Source organism: Lachnellula hyalina (genome assembly GCF_007821495.1).
Source record: "Lachnellula hyalina strain CBS 185.66 chromosome Unknown contig00253, whole genome shotgun sequence".
In the NCBI taxonomy this organism is placed as follows: domain Eukaryota; kingdom Fungi; phylum Ascomycota; class Leotiomycetes; order Helotiales; family Lachnaceae; genus Lachnellula; species Lachnellula hyalina.
Window position 1 is genome coordinate 2,407 of NW_022157367.1, and position 26,199 is coordinate 28,605.

Below are 26,199 nucleotides of genomic sequence, written 5' to 3' on the forward strand. Positions count from 1 at the left end.
TGCCTTTTAATTATAAGTAGATATATAACACTGCATTTAAGGTAAGTGGATAGTTAGAAAGGTGCTATATAGCAGGCACTAGACTCTGCTAAACAAGTCAGAAAGGTGCTATATAGCAGGCACTGGACCCTGCTAAACACCTTAAGATAATCTAACCTAGCGACCTTGCTTTAAGGCTTCTGCTTGCGTAGCTCTTAGACTGTTCTTAGGGTTAGCGTCTAGATATAGGCTAAGTAGATCTTAAGCACCTAGCTAAGTAGGCGGTGCAGTTTAGCTTATAAGTGTTACTTAATACTAGCAGCGCTAGAGATAATATACGTCTAGCACTACTTATAGACTAAAACTTAGTATAGAAGGTTATAAGCAAGCTTAGTAGCTATTATAAATAATAATAACACAGAAAAATATAATAAGAAGAGGGTATAAGACTAGATAGAGAAGGGATAATGAAATTATATTTTCTACTAGAATGTTTCCTAGCGGGATCTAGGGACATGCTAGGGAGGGACAGACCAGGCCGGGGCCCGTGCGTGTGCTTTCCACCGGGAGACCGCTTGCGCATAAGAGGTAGATATAGCCTTTTATATAGAAGGTCTAGTAAATAATAGAGAAGTAGATAGTAGTACTAAGTAGCAAGTATAACTTAGATAGCTGGTCTATAAAGCCTTTACTCCTATTCTATTAATAGGCTTCCTTTAAATAACTAAGTAGAATCTTCTTGCTATAGATTATATATAGCTAATCTAGAAGGTAGAGCTTATAGTAGTAAGCATTATTATAGATCTGCAAATATAAGATAGGTAGTATAATAGTAGAGATATAGAGTTATTTTACTTCCTAGAGAAGTAAAAGAGAATCTAGAGTAAAGAGATAAATGTATTCTTAGACCTTGCTAGGTAGAATAGTAGCTTTATAGTAGTTATATAAATGCCCTAGAATAGCTATAGAATAAATAGCATATTTATAGCTTATATAGATTAAAATATTATAAGTAGAATTAAAAGAAAAAAGATCTATTCTTAAAATTCTATTTAGGTAAGAAAGCAAGAAGAGAGATGCGCTAGTATCTCTCTTACTAGTATAAATATATACGCGGTAGTCCGTATACTAAGTAGAGACGGCTCTAAGCCTCCAGCGATCCCTTAGATCCCTTATTAGAAGTAATAAAGAGGTTAAAGGAGATTAGTAGAACCACTTTTAGTAGCGCTCAGCGCTTACCGCCCTTAGCGACTGCCTTCCCCTTCCGGCGCTGCCAGGGGAATTGCCCCTTTTCACCTAAAATCCGATGTAGTATATACCCTCGTCTATTAGCTTATATTCAGTTGACTTTAAGACAGCTCCACCATCACCTGCTTCATTTTTGCTCTTATAACTCGCTAGGCTTACTTCTTAACACTTTTCCATTCCACCCCGATAGCTCCAATAATGCTAATGCAAGACATAATCATCCCCAGCCGGAACGTCTGCACAATCGCATCATTATACTCCACAAGCACACGTGCTAAATTCTCAGGCCCAACAACAGTCCGCAAGTTCGTGGCGCCAGCATGGAGAATAACTTGCGGATCAACCCCAGGTAAATCGAGCGCCAGCAGCTTGTCAATCAAATGACTCGCAAAGAGGTTCTGCGCCACAGCCACAAACACAGCCCCCCCAAAGAGATTCGCGAACAGAACCATAGCCGTGCCAACAGCAATATCATTATATGCCAGCACTGTCGACGCAGTCACAGTGCCTTGCTGAAAACCGATCCCGATTCCGATGCCCCATAGGAATTGATAGCCAGCCCAAGCAGCTTGTGATGTCTCGACGGTGAAGAGCGTGCACAGACCGGCTGCTATGCTCATCATGATGCTGCTGGCGATGAAGAAAGGGTTCGTGTAGCCGAATGCTGAAACTAGGCCGCCGGAAAGTATGACGCCTACAATTTCTGGGAGGATGAAAGGGAGGAAGTCGATGCCGGAGACGACGGGCTTTTTACCTTTGATAGCTTGAAACTAGAGAATTGTCAGTACGTGTCTGCTTCAACTGGTTGGTAGAAGGGTAATTACCCATATTGGTATATAGTAAGTCACAATAAAAAAAGAGGCACCCAGACAAAAGCTGAACAGCGAGGCGAAAGCCATGCTGCGCTGCGAAGCAATCCTCGCTGGTACAGTAGCATCGTCGCCGATAAATAGCTGCAAAACGATGAACGCAAGCAGGGCTATGACGAAAACAACCAGCAAGGCGATGACTCTTCCATTCGACCATTCGTAAGTCACGCCTCCCCATTGTAGTGCGAGGAGAAGACAGATGATCGCTGGGACGAACAGCAGGCTTCCGATGGGATCGAGCTTCCTCAAAATGACCGTCCATGGCTCTTGAGCAGCCACAGGTTTCTCTTTTAAATTTAAAAAGAACAGGACTCCAGCTGTCGTGATGCCACCAAAGGGTAGGTTGATGAAAAAGCACCATCTCCAAGTAACGTGGTCCGTGAAAGCTCCTCCGATCTAGTCATGTCAGTCCAACAAGCCTTCACATCTCCCCAAACACCGTACTACTCACCAGCGGACCAACCACAGAAGCAATTCCATAAACTCCCCCCACTATACCCATAAACGCAGGACGCTTAGCTAGCGGCACCGTGTGCGCGATTGTCAACATTGCTCCAGTGAACAAGCCTGAGCTTCCAACGCCCGCGATGGCGCGCCCAACTATAAGCGCAATTGAATTGGGCGCCGCTCCGCATATTACTGTTCCGATCTCGAAGAGGAGCAGGCCGGAGAGGTAGACACATTTGACGCTGAATAGAGAATAGAATTTTCCGAATAAGAGCTGGAAACCGCAGCCTGGTAGAAGATAGGCGGAGCCGTACCAGCCGACATCGTTTAAGGCGTGGAATTCGTCGGTGATGCGGGGGATGGCTACTGCGATGATCTTTTATTGATATTAGCTGGAATCACAAGAATGAATGGTGTGGGCTTACGTTGTTGTCTAAGGCAACGCAGAAGACACCCAGCATGAGACTCAAAGTGATCATGTATAGTCGAGGCCCCATAGGAAGATAATTCCCTCCGTCTTCTGAACTTTCCCCAGCCGCGTCGACCCCCTTCTCAAGCGTAACATCTTGAACATCTTGTTTGTCATCGATCTGTTTCGAAACGCCTTGCTCCTGTTTCTCTGTTTCTTTTCCCCCCGAGCTAGAGGCAGAGCCCTCACTCTTCGGAGCCAGGTTCGTCGCGGGGGTATCGATTGCGGATTTGGTCATGGTGGATGTGGCTACGGTACAAAATGCGGGACGGGAAGTCTAGCATAAAAAGGCCTTTTTTTCACGAGATGAAGGGGATAGCGGATGACAGGATGGATGCTTGCTGTCTGACTGTCTCACTCTAGGTATGCAGCTCGGCTCCCGACTCCTACCCCCAAAGCCAATCCCAGCCCCCCGAATGCAACCCTGCTCTTGTGCTACCACTCCTCGCGTGGCATGTAGACCGTTATTACTACAGCCTCAGCCCATAACTTTGTCTGCTCAAAGTGTCTCATTTCTCAGCAACAATCATTTGGCTTGAACCTTCACTCTCACAATGGAAGAAGCATACAAGGTGGCGGCGATACTGGCTCGACAAAGTGGACCGCCCGCAGCCGGCGGAGCGTCCATGGCGCCACCACCTCCAGCGCCCCTCCATGGAAATCCCGTCGCAGCCGTTTTGGTTATTACGATTATAATGACTCTGATTGTGGGGACAAAGGTTTATATGAAGACATTCGTCTTGAAGCATGCCGGATGGGACGATTTGATGTCCTTGATAGGCGCTGTAGGTCTCACTGTTAGCTCTGAAAGCGGCGCGCAATGTTGACTCTGACTCGGTGTAGGGCTTCGTTATTGCACTTACTGGAGTCATTGTGTCAGGTATGTAGATTGGAGATCGCTGAAGTCACGCAATTAACAGTGAATACAGTTTTCTATGACTCAGGCTTAACCGGCGGATCCGCTTCACCAGCGGTAATAGCGGACCCAAAATTAGCAAACGTTAGTACCTGCGAAAGCAAAGAGGATACGACTAGAGAACAGAGGGCTAACAACATGAAATAGAGACTATTTGTCTACCTACTCCTCGGGGCCGTACCAAATGGATTCGCCAAGCTGTCTATCTTGTTTCTATACCTGACACTCTTCCCTCGAAATGTCCGACCGAAGACAGCCTATGCGGTTTACTTCGGAATGGCAGTCGTTACCCTCTACTACTCAATCAACGTGCTATATACCGGCATCCACTGTGGACCCTACAGGCATATTCCATGCTCAGTATCAACGCAGGTTAGCTTGGCAAAGGCGTCGGCATGCATCAACTTGATACTGGATATCTACCTAATGGGCATCGCGGTCTTCAACATATGGAGCCTGCAAATGTCTCTCCGCTACAAAGTCGGTGTCATATTGATCTTCATGACGGGAGTACTGTAAGTGTCCTTCACAACCACACCAGTATCCAACCTAGCTGACGTGACAACAGTGCCCTGGTCTGTAGTATCGTAACTTTGTACTACCGTGTAACCACCACCTTAGACCCCAACGCAGTCTGGACTCAGGTCATCGTACCATTAGTGCTTGTGTAAGTTTAACTCCCGAATACAAGACCACAACTGCAATTCGGATACGAGAAAAGCTAACCCTCAACAGCATCTACGAACCAGCCATCGCCCTAATCACAGCCTCCCTCCCCGCAATCCCCACCCTCTGGCGCCGTATCTCCAAAGCATCAGTCCTCGTCTCAGCACGCCATCTCCTCAGCAGACTTACAGGCTCCACCCGCTCACAAGGCAGTGTCGAGCTTACCGAAGGTCCATCAAACGAGAATCTGCGCCGCACTTACAGCGATACGAGCAGAGCTCGCTCCAAGGGCAGCCAGCACGTTTATAGTACGGAAGATGTGCGGTCGATGCCCAGGCGAGGATAGATTGTGGAAGCTGCTGCTGGCTTTGCTGTATGTTAAAGTTGTATTATCGAAAAATGAGGGGTAAGAGCGGTGGGTATGTGCTGGTGGAGGATACCAGATGTTTGTGTATGACGAAAGTAGCATATTGAAAGACTTGCTTCACTTCCTGGGGTCATTGTCCGCTTGACAGAGACGTCATAGCCCCAGTCCAATGGCTTTCTCTGCGCATTATCGCTGAGTTTCTATGTATGTGACGATGAGTTTCTCGGTTGGTAGATAAATTGCATAGTGGCTAGTATTTCGCGATTCATATCAGCGACGAAACCATGCTTAAAAGAGCGTACTTAACGGTTTTGCTGTGTGAGTTGCGCAGCGAGTTAAATCAAAGCCAAGCTACGTGTAGTTTGAGTCTGGCCTAGCAATTGGCTACGGCGATGACGGTGTTCTGGCCCGCTTCGGGCTTGAAACTAGATTCAAGAAGCTTTCCTGCTAGAAATAATAGGCCAACAACCAATTCATATTCCGAGAAAGTATATATAGTCTAAAAAATAGTTCTCACCTCATCCCAAATTGGAAAGCCAACTCTTAAAGTCGACTTAGCTTTGATTTCAGCCCGGCAATAAATCTTACTGTCGGTGATCGGCAGCCGGTAGAAATCTCGGTGTCTGCGGCACACAGCACGGCTTCTGCAGTTCAGCTATATATCAATGAGACAGGAGCCAAGCTTTGTGAAACATTGCAAGCATAGCAACATGACCCAATACCAGACTGGCTACCTGGCACTACTGCTGTTATTAACCATCATATGGCTACTGAAGACCGCTTACAGTCGTTGGGTTTTACCTGGAATTCCCGTTGTTCGAAGGTCCTGGCGGCAATTGCTGCAGTATTCAAATCCAATATCTGAAATCGTCGACAGAGGTTATAATTCAGTACGTAGGTGAAAGGGTAGCAGCATTTTCTTTCTAACGTGCACCTAGATAAATAAAGCTTTGGAAAAGCCGTTTCGAATTACGTACTGGAGCCAGGAATATGTTGTTCTACCGCCTAGGTACCTAGTTGATGTCAAAAAGGCGGACAGAAATCACCTCAATTTCTTTGCTAGCGTCCAAGATGTATGTTCAACGGGTTTGGTTTTATTGATCAGCTAGCTAATCATACAAGGTCTTCTATCTTAAGTATTGGATCGGCGATCTATTTGAAAGTGACAGAATGGTATATACCACCAAGAAAGGACTGAACCTTCATCTACGTACCGTATACCGCAATCTTCCCATACGGTGTATAACTGACCTTGTCACAGCCAAAGCGACAAGTCTCTGCATCGAAGAAGCAGCTGGAGCCTTTGAAGAGGAGTTTGGGGACTGCACCTGTAAGTCAAGCTCAATGACATGGACGCCTTTGCTAAAAAAGAAAAGCATTCAAAACCTTCAACACCCTAGAATCCCTCCTAAACATAGCCCACCGCATCGCCTCCAAGATCCTAGTCGGAGACGAACTCTGCCGCGACCCAGCCTTCAGCAAAGCCTCATACAGCTATTTCCAAGGCCACGGCATAACCGGCGGCATCCTCCTCTACCTCCCTCTCGGCCCCTTCAGAGACATCCTCGCCCGTCCAATCTCCTATTTCCAACGCGTCCGCCAGCGAAAAGTCCTGAACATCGTCTCTGCTGCTATTGAAAAACGCATGGACGATATCCGCGCCAACAAAACCCGCAGGCCGAAATTCGATTGCATCGAATGGACGCTCAAGATGCTGGATGAATTCCCGATTGAAGAGGGTGGTTCTCCGCCCCTCTGGCGAATGTCCCATGAGTTGATTCATCTTCTGGGCGCTTCGCATACACCGACTGGAATGACGGTGTCCCAGATGGTGTGGAAAATACTCGCGTACCCGGAGTACTTAGAGCCGCTACGCAAGGAAGCGGATGAGGCTATAGAACGATTTGGGTTTACGGAGAAAATAGTTGATGTCCTTCCTTTGCAAGATAGTTTTATTAGGGAAACTAATAGGTTGCATCCGAATCATAAATGTAAGCTGAGACTCTTTTGATTTAAGTTGTTTGTTTTTGCTAAACATATGACAGTGAGTACCCAACGAGTTGTCTCTGGCGCCCCGTTCGTCTGTCGAGACGGCCTTACACTCCCCGTTGGAACACGCCTTGCATTCCCAATCGATTCCTACCTCAAAGACCCAGCTACATTTTCCGAACCGGAAGAGTTCGACGGGTACAGATATCTGAAGCTCGCGGAACAGGATACGCGTACGGAGGAAGGTGTAAATAAATGGGCTGCTTCTCATGCTCATGCGACTAACCAGACGTAAGTATCCTTTCATAAACAAGGTTTTAGATTCATGTAGATAGGAGCTGACGGTGGTTAGATTTGGGTACGGCGCACATGTCTGCCCAGGACGCTTTTTTGCGGTTCGGCTGATGAAGATTATTTTCACGAAACTGATTACTGATTATCATTTTGCCTGGGATTTTGAGGGGCCGGGCACGCCGCCGAGTATGCATATGGAAGGGTCTATTTTTCCAAATATGACGCAGAAGATTCAGTTGAGGAAGCGTGTACGTTGATTCAAATGTAGCTTTAATATAGTTTTAGTCTAAGAAAGAACAATTTTAGACCCGCCTATATCCTATCGTACTTGAGTCGGCGAAGCTTAGCTTAAGAGACATTACCCCTTCCTAAATGTTAACTTCTATTGTTAATTCAGAGTAAGTGTCCGAGGATGCCTTGGTACGTAGAATCGGCCACCGCGAAGCTGTCGTGAGGATATCGGCAACCGCAGCAAAACACAGTCTTAATACAACTATCTTCTCTCATTACTGCAAACGTCATTCATCTGACATCCCTCCAAAAACAATGAGTGACACTATCCAAGACGTTTTAATCATCGGTGCTGGGCCTGCCGGGCTTTCAGCAGCGCTGACACTAGCTTATCAATGCCACACAGCCAGCGTTTTCGACACCAAGCAATATCGTACAGACTCCGGACAAAGCTCGCCACAGATAAATGTGCTTTCAGGGTGGGATGGACGAACCCCCCAGGAGTACCGGTCCACAGCCAGGCAGGAGATAGCTGCCTACAACACCGTCACCTTCCACGATACCGAGATCGTGTCGATATCACGGAACGCCCAAGGCATTTTCGAAGGTTCTGATGGCAGTGGAAAACTCCATAAAGGGCGCAAGATTATTCTCGCACATGGCGTGCGGGAGGAATACCCTGATATACCGGGCTACGGGGAGTGCTGGGCAAAGGGCATGTAAGTCCCCTTAACTCCAAAGAAAGAGTTTTTATTCTCCTCCAGTTCCCGCTAAATTCGAAACAAGTCTTCACTGCCTCTTCTGCCACGGCTACGATGTCCGAGACTCGCCCTCCTCAGGCGTCTTAGCAGTTGACTGGATCGCCATGCCGCCCTTCACTCTCCACATGGCGCACATGGCCGCGCAACTCTCACACACCGTAATCATCTACACACATGGCAACCCCGATCTCGGGCTCCAGCTCACAGGCCTATGCAGTCCCGATTCCCCTTGGAAAACAGACGACCGCCGCATCTCGGCGCTGGAAATGGAATCGCTGACTCCGCGCCGTATCAGGATTTCCTTCGAAGATGGAAGTTCGGTCGTCGAGCCGTTCCTGGCGCATGCGCCGCGAAGTGTGCTTAGAGGAACGTTTGCGGAGCAGTTGGGGATTGGGCTGACAAGCTCCGGGGAGTATGATATTTCTGGCTCGAAGGTTGGGGAGACGAGCGTGGAGGGGGTTTATGCGGCGGGGGATTGCGCGACGGTGTTTAAGGTTGCGCCGAATGCGGTTGCTTCGGGGAGTGTGGCGGGGTCGGGGGTGGCGATTAGAATTCAGGAGGAGAAGCATGGGATAAAATCTATTATGGGCTAGAATATGTGAGAGTACATGATGAAATTGGTGCTTGTATTGGGTTGAAGAAATCATTGACAATGGGATCTTTTACTTTGAAGTCTATTTCTTCATGGATTCCAGGCGTTTTTCGGTCGCTTCACGCTCGTCACTGCCGATTCAGGGGCTACAGTACCTGGAGGGGATATTAAATGCCCAAGAGTTCTTATATTTACAGGGTCTTTTTCACCGACGAATAAAACCTTTTCACTTCAGCGTGTTCACGTTACGAGTTACGGAGAATGCGACCAGAAGTCCTTTCCGGCTAGGTTGAAGCTCGCTAAATCCCCTATCTCTTACCTCAGGAACGTACACCAGAAAACGCTGGAAGTGGGGCCGGTTTCAGGGTTAAAAAGCCTGTAATTCTAGTGATGGTCCGCTAAATCACAACGACTCCAGACGCTGTATGCCCCGTTTTCGAGAAGCGGTGCACAAATACATGCTCGATCCCTGTTTGAGGAGCCCGGAGACGGTGGGAGAGGTGTTGATTTTGATGGCTGTCCATGTTTTAGTGAAGTGAGCCCTGTGGCGCAGTGAGATACTGCTATAATTTAGGCCAGAAGCGCTGCAATCACGGGGCCTTACAAGGCACTTCGTTGAGCTTCAGTGGGTTGATACCCTAACCAGAAAAAGCAATGGCCGCGTTCTCCGTATGGTAAAAAGTAGTTGAGGCAGCTTTGGATTCACCAGCACTACACCCGACGTTTCAGCACCACATTCAAAGGCGGTCTAAACCATCCAACATGAAAAGTCTGGCCAATAGTCCAGTCCTTGCTCTCCTCACAGAGTTCCACATCGAACCTCTGAAGAAGCTGCTCTAGCGTCTGCGTAACTATCATCAGAGCAAGACTAATCCACGTCAGCCACACGTTTCACAAATCAGCTGTGCATGGATACTTACTTCTTGCCAATACAGTTCCTTGGACCCAATGAAAAAGGCTGGTATGCCGCCTTGTTGTCGTTACGAAACTTATCGGGAGCATCAGACAGCCAACGCTCTGGTGCAAACTTCTCTGGGTCCGCGAAATTATCGGGGGAATGGAAGGCGGCGTATTGGTTGACTCCCACGGATGTCTGTATAATATGAGCTCTGAAGACGGACGGAATGACTATCAGTTGCTTACATTTGGGGGGATAAAATACCCGTCGACTACAATGCCAGATTTTCCAGTGCGCCGCTGGAAATTCCCTGCCGCTGGAGGGTGCAGACGCATGGATTCGTTGATGGCTGCTGCAATACAGGTGGTACCCTCTGACTTGTTACTACGCACCTCCTCCTGTACTTTCTTGAGCCAGGCCTGATGCTTCAAGATGTAGTACACGGTCGTTGAGAGACAAACTGCCATCTCTTGCCCTCCTCCGTTGACCAAGACTGTTGTCGTCCCGACAATTTCTTTGTGGTCCATGCCGTTTTCTTGGCTCTCGTCGTTGTTGCGGAGGATCTAAATTTTGTATTAGCCACGATTAATAAATGTGAGGAAGTGACACACATATCTCATAAAATCATGCTGATCCGGAAACTCCGGTCTCATCCTCTTCTCCACCTTCTTCCTCGTCCCCTCAAAATATCTTTCTTGCTCCTGAGCAATCGACGGCATCTTCATCATCATCTTCAGCAGCCAATTAAACCAATCATATTCCCGAGACACATAAATCATATTATACATCTTGAATTTCCCGAACAGATCAACGGTGAACGGATCCAACTCGCCGGTGGGAAGCTTCGAGAATGACTCCCCGAATGTCATGTGAGACATTATGTCGAATGTAAGTATGTCGAACCATTTGTTGAGATCGACCTTGGTGTTGGTTTCGCCGGCGAGCATTTTCATTAGGGTTTGGATGTGGGTGTTTATTAATCCTTCCTGGTCTCTGAGTGCTGAAGAAGAGAAGCCGTGGCTGAGGATTCGGCGGATGCGGGCGTGGTCCTCGTCATTTGAGGCTGCAACATTAGTTATTGGTGATAACACGAAATTGAAGACTCTTACCGAATAAATGGATAGGGGCTTCTTGATCCGGGAATCGTTTGTAGTCTTTGGCCACTTGTTTCCGCCCATCTCGAAGGCCATAGATATCTGCCCAATGCGAATGCTTAGTAACTTCTCCCAAAGTTTTATCCAAATGAGAAAAAAGGGTTCAAGTATACCTTGCCATGCTCCCGAAGTCGAGAACGATATAGCATCCGGAGCAATTCTCACCACCGGACCATACTTCTTGTGTATACCCCAGACATCACTTACATATTCACCCTTGCACGTATTCCACAGCCCAGGAAACGCAAAGGCTGCTCGAGCCAAGGGTCCTGGGTGTTTTGCAAGCGGGTGGAACGTGATGTTGTAAAGTGCTTTGGTGACGATTGTCGTGATGAACTAAAATGTCAGCGATGTCACAAGTCTGGATCAGGTTTGCTTGGCTTACCAGGATGGCCAGGGAGACCACGATGTTTAGAGCGGAGATCTCATTGAAGAGGCCCATATTCACGGAGCGTCTGAGTGATGTATATGATGATGAAGCTTTGGGGAAGCAGTCGTTGAGTACCTATGTTTATATTATTTTGAGGGTTCGGGTCCCGAGTTCTGCCCCTGCCCGATAGAATCTCTCGATGCCATTCCATCTGTAAAGAGGCGCATCACGTTCCGGTTCAGGCGGCCGTCAGTTTATTGCTTCTTAGCAACTCGTTCATATTTTCGTATTCTCTGTATGGCCTGTTTTTCAGAAATACATTCTTACATAGTGCGAAGGATGCGGTCAACAGTTAACGACAATAGCGAGATTTCGGGCTAGAGGCCCTATATTCGCAGCGAGCCAAAGCCTGTAAACCCTCGCTAAAGCCCCTATCGTGCCCCGGAAGGCTTAGTGCTGACTGCGGCGAATTGTTGACACAGTGCAACGAGGATTAGCGGGCCAAATGCATAAATCACAGGGTTTTTAGGCGTAGATGGGTTTATTATCTTAAAATTCTAGGTAGTTACATGGAGGAATATTATTATAAGTTTGCTTCAAAGAACCTTGGAATACTTCACACAGATGGCTCCCATCGTACTTGAATTACGCCTAGATTTGAACCCATCGGCATCTTGACTCCAACAAACTTAAACCCAGGGTCCGCATCGCTGAAAATCTTCTTCCAATCATCAACTCCCCTCTCCTTCGCATTCAAGAAAGCCTTCATCGACAAGTCCATGTTCCTATTATAACTTGTCAGGAGGCTCCTTTTGATGTCAACGAATAAAGCACTTACCGCGTTGTTTTCTCATGATAGAACGGCAGCATACCAGGCTCCGGTAATAAAAACTCCTGAAGCACGATATTCGCCCCTCCTTTCAGAGCCGGAATCAGATACCGAATGATTGCTATAGCCTTTGTATCCGACCAGTCATGCAAGACCCATCGCATAAAATAGACATCCGCATTCTTGACCGGTTGTTCCTGGAAGAAATCATGCGTCATGAAAGTGATGCGACTAGCCGCCTCTGACGAGATTTGAGATTTCCCCTGGTTCACAACCTCGGGCATGTCTTGGACCGTGCAATGTAATGAGGGAAATCTCTCGGTGAGGGCAACGCTTGTAGCACCAGTTCCACCTCCGATGTCGACGACTGATTCAACGGAGGCCCAGTCGAAACTAGATAGTAGATGCGAATGGTCATTGCCGAAGCCTGGTCGTGACTGCCAGTACTTCATGTTGTTTGCGAATGCCTCTTCGAGACGAGAATCCTTCTTAGTGTTTTCGAAGAACGACTCTGTTGTGCCGCTCGCAATATTATATCCCTACTGAAAATTTAAACAAATTCAACACGAGATAGTGTGACGCTTACTGTATGATTGTGCTCTTCTGATCCCTTCCATTTATCTATGCTTTCCAATAAATGTGCCGAAGCTGGCCAAATGATATCATGCGCGATATAGAGCATGTCATTCAGATCTTTAGAATCCATCAGGAGTTTCGAAGCAGCGGTATGAGCTACATAGCCCCTCTTTGGCTCCTTGAAAACATGCTTAGACATTGCTTGTCTCAAGATTCGAGTCAAGTCATTCTTTTGAAGATCGCATCTTTCTGCAAGGTCTGTGAAGCTTACTTCTTCATCTAACCCTACTTTGTTTGCAATGGAATAGCGATTGATCGCTTGGATCCCGATATGTGAGGTTTGCTTGTTGGTTGTTTAAGTACACCTCAACAAGAGACGCTGCTAAAACTGACCTGAGGTCCAGGGAACCCTTCAATAATCCCTCGAGGTCCAACCATTAAGTCCATGATCTCGTCCGCGGCCTCGAGAACACCATAGCGTGATCTTTCAACTTCCGGTGGAAGACCAGAGGGAAATTCAGCGTCGAAAGAAGGTGATTCTAAGCCCTGAGCCGCGAAATACTCTTCGACTTTGCTTGTGTTGGCTTGGATTGCGGCTGCCAGTTCGGTTATTCTGCTAGATGCCATGGTGCTAGGTGGGGTTTAGACGAATCGGGAAAGGAGATGCGTTAATTAATGCGTTACAAGCTCTAATCGAAGCTGAAATTCTATTATAGGGCGACTGGACTTGGAATTTTCAAAACCGTTAGATATGATTCCTTATGAAAGCCCACCTAGCAATCATTTCGCGATCTTCGGGCGGTGGAGGCTGACGTCCGGGCCGTTTGTAAGAATAGGGGACCGGATCGGGCGGGCCCAGTTCATTGGCCGAACACAGGGGGGTTAGGTTACTCGTAGCGCCACAGGCCAGCAATAGCAATTGCCGGCATAGTAACCTATTGAAATCCTCGTATTTAACTTGATATTCACATTTGCTGCGAATTGATTCAATTTCCAGATGCTTCTACATTCGCTGACCGAATCGTGGCCTCAGTCCGCCGGCCCTGATTCACCGTCGCGCGGTTGCCGGCATGTGATCCAACGGTTTGTTGCATTTCCTTTCAAGGCTGCTGCTGTTGCCTACGCACCTCAACCTTTTCTCATCCATCAACATCAACATTTTGATCTCCTCAGAAACGACAACGAAGAGTCATCAATCCTCAAAAACATCCAAGATGAACGCCCCAGAAGGAACCAGCAAGTTCGTCCCCAAGCAGGCTCTCGCCCCTACCCCGCAGCTTTACGATGAGCTTGTTGGAGACAGCATGGAGCAGCTTGCGAAAGCAAGTCTCGCGCAAATATCACCAATCCCATTTGGATCAGTAATTCACGACAATGGTTGCGGTACTGGCGCCGGCACCGCTGCTGTTGTGGAGGCGATCGCAGCTTCGAAGGCAGAGGTCTCAATCAAAGGCACTGACATCAACGAGAAAGCCCTTGAGGTCTATCGAAAGCATGCTGCTGAGAACAAGTGGCCTGCTGAGGCTGAGCAGATGGATTCACTCAAGCTCTCAATTGCCGACAACACCTTTACCCTCACCATTGGCAACGCTTTTCTGTTTGTGCTACCGAATGACGGCATTGATGCTGTGAAGGAGATGTACAGAACCCTAAAGCCGGGTGGAAAAAGTAAGTAGATTGATTTTGTCTGGTTCTTCCTGTTCTTTATAGGCAACATGTGGCCTTATGGTGTATTTCTTAAGTATCCCAAGAAATTGTGCATTCTTCATTTTTGTCTGCTATCTTTGAAAAGCGTCTTCAAGAAACATGCTAATCTGTTCCTCGTGTAGTGCTTGTCAATTCTTGGGCCTATGTTCCGAACATGGAGCCCCTGCAGACAGCAGCCAAAGCAACCAGACCTCCAGGAACTCCACTACCGAGAGAGGGAATGGCAAAGTGGGCACCGGCAGATTTTGTACAGAATGTGGTGGAGAAGGGTGGATTTGAGAAGGACAAGATCGTTATGAAGAAGGCCGAGGTCTACTGCACGACGACTGAGCTTACCCATTTCGCAACGATGCTTTGGAGTTTTATCGGTGGTACTTCTGAGGTTGGATGGCTTGAGTCTGATGAGGCGAACTGGGACAAGGCAATCAACGTGGTCAAGGAAGAGCTCGCGAAGACGGATGGTTACAAGGCGATCGATGGTGGCAGAGCACAATTGAAGTTCGTGGCCAATATCGCCATTGCCACCAAGTAGTCTTAGTTCTCGAGTTAGCTACTGCAGCGGATAGGCATTGAGCAGACAACGATGAATTATTCAAGCAGACTACTTCTATTGGTGAGTACAGATTTAAGAATACGCTCTTTCGTGTAGGTATTGATGCTGTTCGCGGTCATATCGGGAACTATCGCCGGCGATACATTTCAAGGGTTGCTTACCAATATGCAGCCATCCCACGTCTATGCAGGTCCAAGCCCAAGCTGATTGGAGGGGGTGGTGGCCTCTCGGAGCCAGCCCTATGCAATGGGCTTGCTCGGCTGCCGATACACTATGATCGAATCGACATGCGTCTGGCGCAACTAAAGCATCGATTTTACTACGTCTATTTTTCGTACAGTACTGGCGTCATCTTCTAATTCAATTATCCGAGTCCCTCCAGGTTCTTTTCTCTATGGCACCCTCATCCTATAATGGATTTTACACGTACGCTCTCGCAGGCCTGGTAGTGTTATCCACCCTATATTGGAACCAGTATCACGCACCAGAGATTGTTTCTCATGACTTTGGGGCACAATTGGAATCGCCTGTTGATGTTATCATTCTAGGAGGCAGCCATGCCGGTCTTTCCGCTGCAGCGACACTGTATCGCCACCAGCTCTCCACGCTCATTTTTGACCATCAAAAGCCTCGGAATTCATGGCTTACGCCAATGAGGGTCCTATCTGGCTGGGAAGGCAAAAATCCAGACGCACTACGGGAGAAGAGTCGGAAGGAAATAGCTGCAACCGGTTTCGCAAAGACACTAGATAAAACCATCATCAGTGTGGAAAAAACAAACAATACCCTATTCCTGGTCACGGACTCGGAGGGTGGGATGTGGTATGGTCGGAAGCTTTTACTAGCTATGGGCGCGGAGTTCGTCTTCCCGGAGATTCCTGGATATGCGGAGAATTTCCCTAAGAAGATGTAAGAAATCCCCCTCTGGAGATTTTTGTAGAAATAAAAGCTAACCATACCAGCTTCCACTGCATGTTCACATTCGGCTTCGAAAAAAGAGGCAGTGAACATGCCGGACTTCTAGCCAAAGGCAGCCTCTCCACCGTCAAACACGCACTCATGGTCGCCCAAGACACCCTCAAATTCGCCAAAAATCTCTCCATCTACACAGACTCCAACCCCACCCTCGCTGCAGACCTGCTTTCCGCACTTGCTTCAAACAGCCTTTCAGACTCCGTAGACATCAACGACCATTCAATCAAACGCCTTAGCTCCGGCGGAGCTTCAACCATCTCGCTCTCACTCGGCGACGAAACCACACACACGCGAGACTTCCTCGTTCACCAACCGCTCGCAAGACCACCGCCGTGGATAGTGCAGCAGCTTGGGCTCGAGCTAGATGTTATGGGTAATATCAAGACGAATGGCTTTTTTTATCAGACGAATGTGGAAGGGGTGTTTGCTGCGGGGGATTGTGCGAGCCCCTTTAAGATTATTCCGAATGCGCTGCTGATGGGTGCTAATGCTGCGGCGGGGGTGGCGAGGGAGTTGCCGAGGAGTGTTACTGGGAATGGATTGCGGGGTTTTGAGGGGAGGGAGAGGAGGGGCATTTGGATGAGGATTGCTGGGCTTGGGGGATTTTGAGGCGTGGGGATGGAGAGTTGGAGGGGAATTGTTTTTGTATTTGTGGCTGGCAATGGGTAATCATGGTGTCAATGTGGTTTTTATTTTACTTTTCTGTTCATGAAGCTATATACGATAGTGGCTGGATCAGGAAATAACCTAGCTCGCTATGAAGACTACCCCCACATTTCTTGCAAATCGAGGACGAGCCTGCATTTTAGCTGGGCCGTTCGAGCTTTTTTGAAATCATATTCACGAAAGCTACGCTTTTCTCTCCAAGCCCATGTAAGACCAGCCCTGTGAACTGCAAAACCCCACATTATGGTACCCGGAAGGTTATGGAACGGGCGGTAGCCGGCACGAGCCAAACATTGGTCCAGATTATATATCTAACCGGTCGCGACGGGGTCGACATAATCTCGGATGCGAGGACTACCAATCGAATGTTCTTTCATTTTATTGAACTTTTGTACCCGCTTCATTTCTTCTTTCCCTATTAGACTTCCACGGCTATGAGTTTATCCATTGCTCATGTCGGCGTGGTAGCCATCACAATCTCAGTATGCATTTCTGTAAGTCTAGTCTACATTCCAACATTTTGTAACTGACAGGAATAGTACCTATTGTTTCTTGCGATCAACGCTGTGTATAATATTTGGTTCCATCCTCTCGCAAAATTTCCTGGACCATTCTATCTAGCTGGTTTTGAATTTCCTCGGATGCTATGGCTTTTCCAAGGATCGACCATCAGTAAGACTGCAGAGATACATGAAACATATGGTCCTGTTGTACGTGTGGCGCCAAATATATTGTCGTTTGCCACTGCACAAGCATGGAAGGGTATGCCAACGCTACTAATGCGAGTTCTTTCGTGCTATTGTACTTTTTCGAGCTTTACTGACTAAACTGCCCTAGATATCTATGGCTTCTGTCAGAACAAGCGTCAACTAGCCAAAGACTATAAGCGGGTTCTTTACGATGAAGATAAGTTGCCAATACTGTGTACGTTACCCAACATGAGATACCAGACTCCAGCTGATTAGCATAGTCTCGAACGATGTTGATCATGCTAGAATCCGAAAAACTATGGCACATGCATTCTCTGAGACCGCCCTTCGAGAACAGGAACCGCTCCTGAAGGAGCACATCACTCGATTAATCAAACAACTATCTAGACGAGTTGGCCAGGGAGAACGCGTTGACATAAATGAGTGGTACAATCTTATTGCCTTCGACGTCGTTTCAGACCTCTCATTCGGCGAATCTCTAGATGCAATACAAGGGGGAACGCGACATGAATTCATCGAAGGCTTCTTCTCTGCCTGCAGATACCAGCCGTTTTTTGTGATGGCACGGGAATATAGATCAATTGGGCTCCTGCTGAAGGCTATGATGAGCATCCCAAGTTTCAAAAGAGTACAAGAAATGGGCTACCAGTCGACGAAAGACAAAGTACTGCGACGCATCGCGCTCAAGTCTGATACTCGCAGAGATTTCATGACATATGTAAGCATCAACATACCAAACAACCCACAAATTCTTACGAAACGCAGATTCTACGCCACAACGACAAACGAGGAATGTCGGAGTTTGAAATCATCGGCTCTACATCTGTCCTTGTCAACGCAGGTGGCGACACAACAGCAGCAGCTTTAGCAGCAATTACTTTCTACTTGCTTCGTGACCCGAGAGTCATGAAACAAGCCCAGGATGAAGTCCGTCGCTCCTTCACGAATCGAGAGGCCATCACCTCCACGACCCTGGGACAAATCACGTATCTCAATGCAGTTATCGAAGAGGCGTTTCGAATCCATCCTCCCACAGCAGGGAACTTTGCGCGAAGGACCGGCCCCGAGGGCGACATTATTGACGGCCACTTTGTTCCTCCTGATGTAAGTGTGCAATCTATACCATCGAAACTAGAGCTAATGATCTGGGTAGGTTTCGGTTGGTATCCATCAGTGGGCTGCAACGCATTTTGATACCAATTTCTGCGATCCCGACAAGTTCGTCCCTGAGCGCTGGCTCCCTGATGCGCCGGAGCGATACAAGAACGATATAAAAGCTGCCTCGCAGCCGTGGTCCATTGGCCCGCGCAATTGCCTTGGGAGGAAGTGAGTACTCACCCTGCTAAGTACGTACGTTAGGCTAACATCCTAGAGTCTCGCCTACCTTGAGATCCGTTCCGTCTTGGCGCATATCTTATGGTCCTTCGATATGGAGCTACGCGATGAGAGCCGCAATTGGGCAACGAATCAGCGTTTCGATATCGTTTGGGACAGGCCACCGCTGTATGTTGAGTTGAAGGGTATGCAGTGATACGGGGACGTTGGGTGTGGATAGCTGAATGTAACCCTACAAATCTCGGCTGCCGAGCTTCGGGCACCGGTCTGTGACTCGGTGCCCGAGAATTTCAGGTACAATATTGTCTACAATGAGCATGTAAAGCTATGCATTAACAACATGATGATTCCATTTTTGATGCATACTATTTTCACAATCACCACGACCACGAGAAATAGTCAAATAACCTTTTGCAGATTCCAACACACGTGATTAACCCCCCTTTCGCTTCCCCTTTTCCCCACACGTGACTGTGAATTATGATCTTATGTTCATGGCTTGCCCGCTTTACGGCATCGTAAGCAAATCTTCTGGCTCATATTGGGCACAAATTGCCCCTCAATATGCACAGCCTTAGGCCTCGCAGTTCCAGGTGGCCTATCCCACTCGATGTCAAATTCCATAAGAAGTTTCGAGAATATCATCTTGACTTCGCGGACGGCGTAGAAGCGGCCGGGACAAACATGGGTACCGTATCCGAAGCTGCATATGTACAATTGTCAGAATGTGAAAGCTTGGGCAAATAGAAAGCTTACGCTAAATTAGTGGTGTCCATCGAGGACGCACTCCATCTCCGGCTGTCCTCTCCAATGTTACTTTCGCCAGAGCTCTGCTTAGCAAAGCGGAAACCATCGAAGGTATCCGGATGAGCGAAAGTGTCTGGGTCATGCTGAAGAGCCTTGATGGGAAACCCAAATCGAGTCCCGACTGGCAGCGTAAGCCCGTCAGAGAACTGGAAAGGCTTGTCCATTACGGTCCGAGAACATGTCACTGAGAGTGTTAGCTTTGAATGCTTTGAGACAAAGAGCATATCTTACCAGATCCAGTAGGGAAGAGCCGGTTGACCTCACGAATGAAGCTATCTTGAAGATACAACGAGTTGAGCATTCTGGGAGTCCAGCCATGCGCTTCAAACGCGCTTTCCACTTCTGAGCGAAGAGGAGCGAGATAGGAAGGTTCGAGGAGAAGCTGATAGACTAATTCGGTCATGAGACCTCCTGGCGCCGAGCTCGCTGCCCATAAAGCGTGCACCAGCTCTTCGGTAATCTTTTCGGCGCTATTGTGTGGCCCATCTGGTTTCGACACTTCAAGAGTCCATTCTATTGCATCAAGCGGCGGTGCTATGCCCTCAGTGCGGGTACTCTTAGCGTCTATTCTGGCCTTGATAATTGGAAGTAAGGCGGCTGTGCATCTTCGCAATTTCAGACGGTGTGATAGCGTGATAGGCCATGCGAGTAATCCTCGGAATGGGCCTAGAGGGAGTTTCACAATCACTAATGCTGTTATGAAGATGGATTCTAGGAAGCTCATGGATGCTTCGATGAAAGACTCATCTCTGCATAATTCGTGGCCTATCATGATTCGAGTGGCCGCTCGGTGTGCAATACTGCTGAAGAATTTCATTGCAATAACCGTTTGCCATTCTGGAAATCTCGTCAGCTCTTTGAATGGAGGAACTGAAGAGGTTTCGTACCTTCACCAGGGCGCAATTCCCGGTCAAATGCGTATGCTATCTCTTCAATCATAACTGGCGTCAGTTGAGCTGGATACCTAGCAATTTCAGTGATCCGGTTCACAATGGGTTTTCCATACTTCATTGCTCATGCGTACGTAAAAGAGGATTAAGCTTCTTCTTCACCACCTCCACCATTCTGTCAGAAGTATACAGATCTCCTACAGTTGTGTGCAGATAGAGTGCCTGGTAGAAATCTCGTCAAGATATTTTCTTGGTTTAATCGATGCTTAGAAGTACATCACTAATATTCTGGAAGAAGCTTAAGTGCCTCCATCCGGCGCTTCTCAGTTCTAAGAGATACTTTGGCGGAAGGAGAAGATAGTCCTTGGCCCACCATCTCACAACAAATGGCTTCTGCGAAGACTTTGTGATCTATTCAAATTCTCTATGAGCTTTTTTCTTCTGCTTTGAGGACTTCAGGGCGCAAATACCTGGTCGTAACCTTTCTGGACACGCTCATGGACCGCTGTAAATGGAAAGATCGATCGTCCCACTCGCGGAAACTGTTGATACACGGAGGTTTGCAGATGAAAAATAATAATTGTGAAGACCACGACCACGAGTGAGGCTGTCAAAGCCTGCATTGGTGCCTCCATGGCCTGTGGAGTTTATCGATTGGTGAATCCAGAAAAGCAGCCTCAAAATCAAACTGCAAATCGGATTTTCAGTTTTAAGAAGCTGCCGTCAGGTCTTTTTTCTAAATTGCTTACATACTCGATACTCAGAGAACGCCCAGCGGCTCGGCCGCCGGGCAAGCCTCAGTCTATAACAAAAGATTTTGGGACAAATTTCATTGCTAGGATTCGATCGCTTTATCATCGAAGCTTTGTGAAAATCTGCAATTCAACAAACTTTCGTCCTGATCAAAGATGGCCGAGAAAGATGTCTCAAACTGGGTACTGAACGAACCCAGTAGCTCCATTCTGCCTCACTTCGCACTATTCATAGTGCAAATCTTCGCCCTTGCATCACCCCCATTTCGCGGACGAAAGTCAATTTTCAGCGCACTCATCGTTGCCCTTGCCATTAGAGTACATCTTGGCCCGCATTTCACTAACAATATTGGCTTAGCTCAGCCTTTCACCATCAGCTGGTCTTATTACATGGCCACACTAGCAAAGTTGGCATTTTCGGGTGACGAGGGACCAGAAGCTCATTTCTGGCGAGTTGGAAGACCTAAAGAGGCTCTAGGTTTCTCGTCTTTCGGGTGGGCAAAGCTGAAATGGGCGTTTACACTTATCGCCAATCAGCGCGGTATTGGATGGAACCAGGAAGTCAAAAATGTGCCTCGAGTCAACACAAGAGGCAAATCTGCATTTCTAGTAGAGCAGGTCTTTCAGTTTTTCAAGTGCATTCTTATAGCCGAACTGCTGGGACAGATGAGCATACGATTGTTTTACACCTCTCCGGATGGTCAAATAGGACAGCTAAACAGCAAATATCTTACACTACATCATTCCGATCCTTTCTGGAGCTTTTTGAAATGCTTAGTATTTGCCTCTACTCCGTACTTTATGCTGAGTATGCAATATGCACAATTCGCCTTCATTGCGGTAGCAATTGGTTTGAGTAAACCTGAGGTACCCGTTTTCCCCCCTTGCGTTTCGTAAAATACTGATTGTTTTCAAGGACTGGCCACCACCATTTGGACGTCTTAGAGATACAACGACTATTCGCGACTTTTGGGGCAGGTACTGGCACCAACAACTTCGTCATGTTCGTACTCTATCTTGTAACAGCCAGGCTTCTTGGCTGATTTTTTAATATTAGATGTTAACATCCTACACCAACGCTTTTATCAATGCTTTTGGAATACCCCGTGGAACCAATTCGTCATCCTATACAACACTGTATCTGGCTTTCACGATCTCTGGTGCCTTCCATGCACTGTCACAGATGACTATGCCGTGTCCATCCAATATCACATTCGCCGAGCGCACCCATGGATTTTTCTTATTTTTCGTTTGGCAGATGGTTGCAATCACCGTAGAAGACTTTGTACAGTGGTGTTTCCGCAAGTCCGGGGGCAAGCCGGGAGCCATGAACCAGAAGCCGTGGAAGTGGTTGATTGGATATATCTGGGTGACAATGTCCATGTGGGCCAGCATGCCACTGGTAGGAGATACTTTCTTACGCATGAAAATGGGAGAGCAAGCTCTCTTACCTTTCACTGTGACAGGCGCATTGGTGGAAAGATATGTGCCAATACCCGCTTGACAACTCGTTCTGAATCAGGCAGTCTTCAACTTTTTGAGTCGAGTTAGCACTTTGGCTATGGCCCATGATGCTAAATTTCAGCTCCAGGGTAGATTTTTGATGTCACAATTCTTGTAAATAGCAATCTACTCACTGCTAAAAATCAATATTGAACGAGTGAAACATATATCAAAGCGGCCCGTGGCGTCTCGTAAGGTAAGACAATCTGTGTTACTAGAAGCCTAGCTCTTATCTGCCGGGGGGCAGTGTCCTCTGGACGCCGAATTATAATTGCCATTGGCCGGTGGCCGGCTCATGTCTTGACGTGGTTCAATGTTTGAAGCAACTGTTCCAGTAGCTCGTGCATTGGGAAGCCTCCTCTGAATTCTAAATTCAAGCACGACTAAGCAAAATGTCATCTCATTTGTTTGATGAGTATTGTTTCTCCTGGAAGTGGACAACTATTGCCGGCGTTCTGTTACTGGGTCTTGGATCTAAGGTGCTGTTCAGACCTTCAGATTTGATTTCACATATCCTGAATGTACGTAGTTTTTGACCTGCTGAAAGGGAGCCTACTAAATTAAACAGGTTTGGTTATGCTGGAAACACCCAATAAAGAGTACTGAGGCTGGGAGATCCCTTCCAACGGTGCCATATAGATTTCCGAACGGCCAAGGAGATTCGGCCAAGTTTCTCTATGGCAAGGAAAATAGCTTAAAGTGGGAAAAGAAACATGGACAGATTTATCGTATCTGGTCGGGTAGAACTCCTGAAGTGTAAGTACCTCAGCAATTCTATGATCAATCTTCCGACAAGTACAGTTCGACTGACAAGCCACTTCCAGAGTATTGACCCAGGCTGCGCACATCCAAGAAGCCTTCAAGGATTCAGACAAACACATCAAAGCAGTGAACAATAATTCTGGCTATTACATGGGACAGCTTCTGGGAAAATGCGTCGGCTTAATCAGCGGAAACGAATGGAAGCGTGTAAGAACAGTGTGCGAACGCCCTTTCTTCAGGCCAGTATCCGGTTCTTATATCGAATGCATGCAGAGAAAAACCGTTTCTCACTTTGATGAACTACGGAAGCACTCAAAACTCTCCGAATGCATTATTGATCCAGCTCAAGATTTGAAATACTTGCCGTTCTGGATTGTTGCTGAAATCATATATGGGCAACTGTCTAAGGAGATGGAGCAAGAGCTTAAAGTCATGGCTCCAAAACGAGAAAAGCTGTTCAAGTATGTCATTGGTGGAGGTCTTCCGCGCTTTACCTGGTCAAAGTATTTGCCAACATCAGCGAATCGAGAATTGCATGAGTTCCGGAGAGACTGGTTATCCTTCAATCGCCGTGCTCGAGAACAAGCCATCAGACGAAGCACAAATACTTCATTGGTACAAATGTACCAAGCGGTTGACAGCACTGAAATCAGCGAAGAACAGCTCCTGCAGACAATTGATGAGATGTTATACGCCAATCTTGACGTGACCCTGGGGGGCATATCTTGGAATTTAGTATATCTCGCAGCTTACCCCGAAGCACAAGCGCGTTTGCGTGCTGAGATCGGAACAAGACGGCAAGAATCGGAGGCTGGCTTCAATGCCTACATATTGGAATCCTCAACTTACCTTGCATCTTGCATTTCCGAGTCATCCCGTCTTCGTCCTCTCGCCGCATTCTCCGTTCCACAAGCAATTCCAACCGGTCGATTTATTGGTGGCTACTACTTCCCTCCGAAGACCAATTTTGTGATTGATTCCCACGCTTTGAATCAACGAAACCCGTATTGGGGAAAGGACTCTTCAAGGTTTCGCGCTGATCGATTTTTCGAGCGGACCCCAGTTCAAGCTAGGTACAATTTTTGGAGATTTGGGTTTGGGCCTCGCCAATGCATGGGCAAATATGTGGCAGATGTTATGATTAGAATTTTGCTGATTCATCTTGTGGAAGGGTTTGAGTTGGGCATAATGGCCGAGAATGATGAATGGAAGCGTGAACCAGAAGTTTGGATAAATCAACCTCGGATGCAATTGAGATGTATGGCATTGAGGTCGAAAGATAGTATACAAGGAGCGGACCTTATGAACGGAATTCATTCAATCTGAATCTATTGGAGTGTTGACAAAAGAAGCCAGCAGAACACAATTCAAGTCACGGATCCGTGCACTGTGTTGTATTACTTGAGATACTTTTAAATCTGATTATCTAATTCACTTATTTGTTCGATCTATTGAATAAACACTCCAGCAGCTATTGTGCTATAAGAGCCGAGGGTGGGGCCAAGTATCTCAGCCATTTCTTTCCGTCAAGCATTCTCGCTTCTTCAAGCATTAAATTCGTCACCATCTTAAGTTTCAACACTTCGCCCTCAAATCAAGAAGGATTTATCCTCTCTCCAAAATCAACCAGTTATCATGGCACAATTCATCCCCAAGCAGTGTGCGCCACGAAGCCCGGCTACGATGGCAGAGTTGATGGGCGATGTTTCTGTTCAGATTGCCCATAAAACGGTCGCCATAGCAGAACTTGGATCTGGCTCAACAGTACTCGACAACGGCTGCGGAAATGGCGTGGTCACCCTCGCAATCATTAATGTCGGAAAACCTGGCGATATTACTATTTTTGCTACCGACTTGAACCTGAAGATGTGTGAAGTCACTGCTGCGCAAGCAGCCTTACAGGGCTGGGCTGACTCTGTCACGACTGCTAAAATGCCTGCGGAAGCCTTAACATTTGACGACAACTTTTTCTCGCATAGCTTTACTAATTTCGTTATCCAAGCATCCCAGGACCCTGCAAAAGTCGCAGATAGTATTTATCGCACCCTCAAACCAGGCGGCACCGCGATAGTTACTACCTGGGCGAAAGGCGCTCATATACCTGCAGCCTTAGCGGCGCACACTGCAACTCGAGGAGCTGATGCATTTCACGAATTCAAGAAGGGAAAAGAATGGCAGGATCCTGCGCACTTAGAGGGGATTCTCAAGGAGGCCAGATTTACATCTATCCGCATAGAGCAGTGCAATAGTATCATGGCGATTTCCGATTTGAAACGATGGTCTTTAATCGCTTGGAGTTTCTTTGGCGGACTGGCAGATGGAGGCTGGACACAAGCAGATGAAGGGAAGTTTCAGCAAGCAGTAGATACAATCTATACTGCCATGTTGGAGACTGAGGGCGTTAAGACTGATGGTAAGGGTGGAGTGAAGTTTAAGATGGTTGCCAATATTGCAATTGCCAGAAAGTAGAATCTGGGAGAAGCTTAGGGACGTTTTGAGAGAGACAGTTGCCGCAGGGTCTAAAATAAAATTGGCTCATTACTATCAAGCCAACTTTGCAACCAAATGTACTCACGATTATAACTTTTCGGGTTCTTTTATTTTAGTTCAAAGTTCACTCAGTCGATGCGCTTTTAGCCTGCATTGATTCTTCATGGACTTTTTTGGAGAACAATCAACATAGGTACTGGAATTAAGTTGTTACCCCCCTGATAAAGGCAAGCAATCTCTTTTCTCCACAGCTGAGAGTATCGTTCGTGAAATCAATCAACGGTGCCGGCCCAATCATGCTAGCGTCTACTTAGCTATGCCTAGCTGTGAACAGAGTTAAAATTAAATCTGATGCTATTCAGACTTAGAGCACAGATCCGGAGCTTCAAAAACT

At 47.2% G+C, this 26,199-nt stretch overlaps 7 protein-coding genes across 7 annotated transcripts; 5 read left to right on the forward strand and 2 right to left on the reverse strand.

Moving 5' to 3' along the window:
• Positions 1-1,382: 1,382 nt before the first annotated feature.
• On the reverse strand, positions 1,383-3,250 carry aflT_3 (Efflux pump; the record flags this gene model as incomplete). Its single annotated transcript, XM_031153767.1, has 4 exons — positions 1,383-1,997; positions 2,052-2,492; positions 2,548-2,919; positions 2,969-3,250. The coding sequence occupies 4 exons, from the start codon at positions 3,248-3,250 to the stop codon at positions 1,383-1,385; spliced, it is 1,710 nt and encodes a 569-aa protein (XP_031001350.1).
• A 4,540-nt stretch (positions 3,251-7,790) lies between these two features.
• On the forward strand, positions 7,791-8,829 carry gliT_0 (Thioredoxin reductase; the record flags this gene model as incomplete). The annotated part of the gene is made up of 2 exons (XM_031153768.1): positions 7,791-8,194; positions 8,262-8,829. 2 exons carry the CDS (start codon positions 7,791-7,793, stop codon positions 8,827-8,829), a joined length of 972 nt encoding a protein of 323 aa, XP_031001349.1.
• Positions 8,830-11,866: 3,037 nt separating this feature from the next.
• Positions 11,867-13,282, reverse strand: gsfB_1 (O-methyltransferase; the record flags this gene model as incomplete). The annotated part of the gene is made up of 4 exons (XM_031153769.1): positions 11,867-12,035; positions 12,089-12,618; positions 12,666-12,998; positions 13,049-13,282. 4 exons carry the CDS (start codon positions 13,280-13,282, stop codon positions 11,867-11,869), a joined length of 1,266 nt encoding a protein of 421 aa, XP_031001348.1.
• Positions 13,283-13,869: 587 nt separating this feature from the next.
• On the forward strand, positions 13,870-14,894 carry ktnA (Methyltransferase; the record flags this gene model as incomplete). Its single annotated transcript, XM_031153770.1, has 2 exons — positions 13,870-14,323; positions 14,485-14,894. The coding sequence occupies 2 exons, from the start codon at positions 13,870-13,872 to the stop codon at positions 14,892-14,894; spliced, it is 864 nt and encodes a 287-aa protein (XP_031001347.1).
• A 415-nt stretch (positions 14,895-15,309) lies between these two features.
• On the forward strand, positions 15,310-16,499 carry gliT_2 (Thioredoxin reductase; the record flags this gene model as incomplete). The annotated part of the gene is made up of 2 exons (XM_031153771.1): positions 15,310-15,824; positions 15,878-16,499. The coding sequence occupies 2 exons, from the start codon at positions 15,310-15,312 to the stop codon at positions 16,497-16,499; spliced, it is 1,137 nt and encodes a 378-aa protein (XP_031001353.1).
• Positions 16,500-17,456: 957 nt separating this feature from the next.
• On the forward strand, positions 17,457-18,797 carry aclL_0 (Cytochrome P450 monooxygenase; the record flags this gene model as incomplete). The annotated part of the gene is made up of 5 exons (XM_031153772.1): positions 17,457-17,480; positions 17,514-17,984; positions 18,032-18,370; positions 18,420-18,592; positions 18,641-18,797. The coding sequence occupies 5 exons, from the start codon at positions 17,457-17,459 to the stop codon at positions 18,795-18,797; spliced, it is 1,164 nt and encodes a 387-aa protein (XP_031001352.1).
• Positions 18,798-22,945: 4,148 nt separating this feature from the next.
• Positions 22,946-25,784, forward strand: aclC (Cytochrome P450 monooxygenase; the record flags this gene model as incomplete). Its single annotated transcript, XM_031153773.1, has 4 exons — positions 22,946-23,074; positions 23,122-23,309; positions 23,378-24,597; positions 24,946-25,784. The coding sequence occupies 4 exons, from the start codon at positions 22,946-22,948 to the stop codon at positions 25,782-25,784; spliced, it is 2,376 nt and encodes a 791-aa protein (XP_031001351.1).
• Between the last annotated feature and the right edge of the window lie 415 nt (positions 25,785-26,199).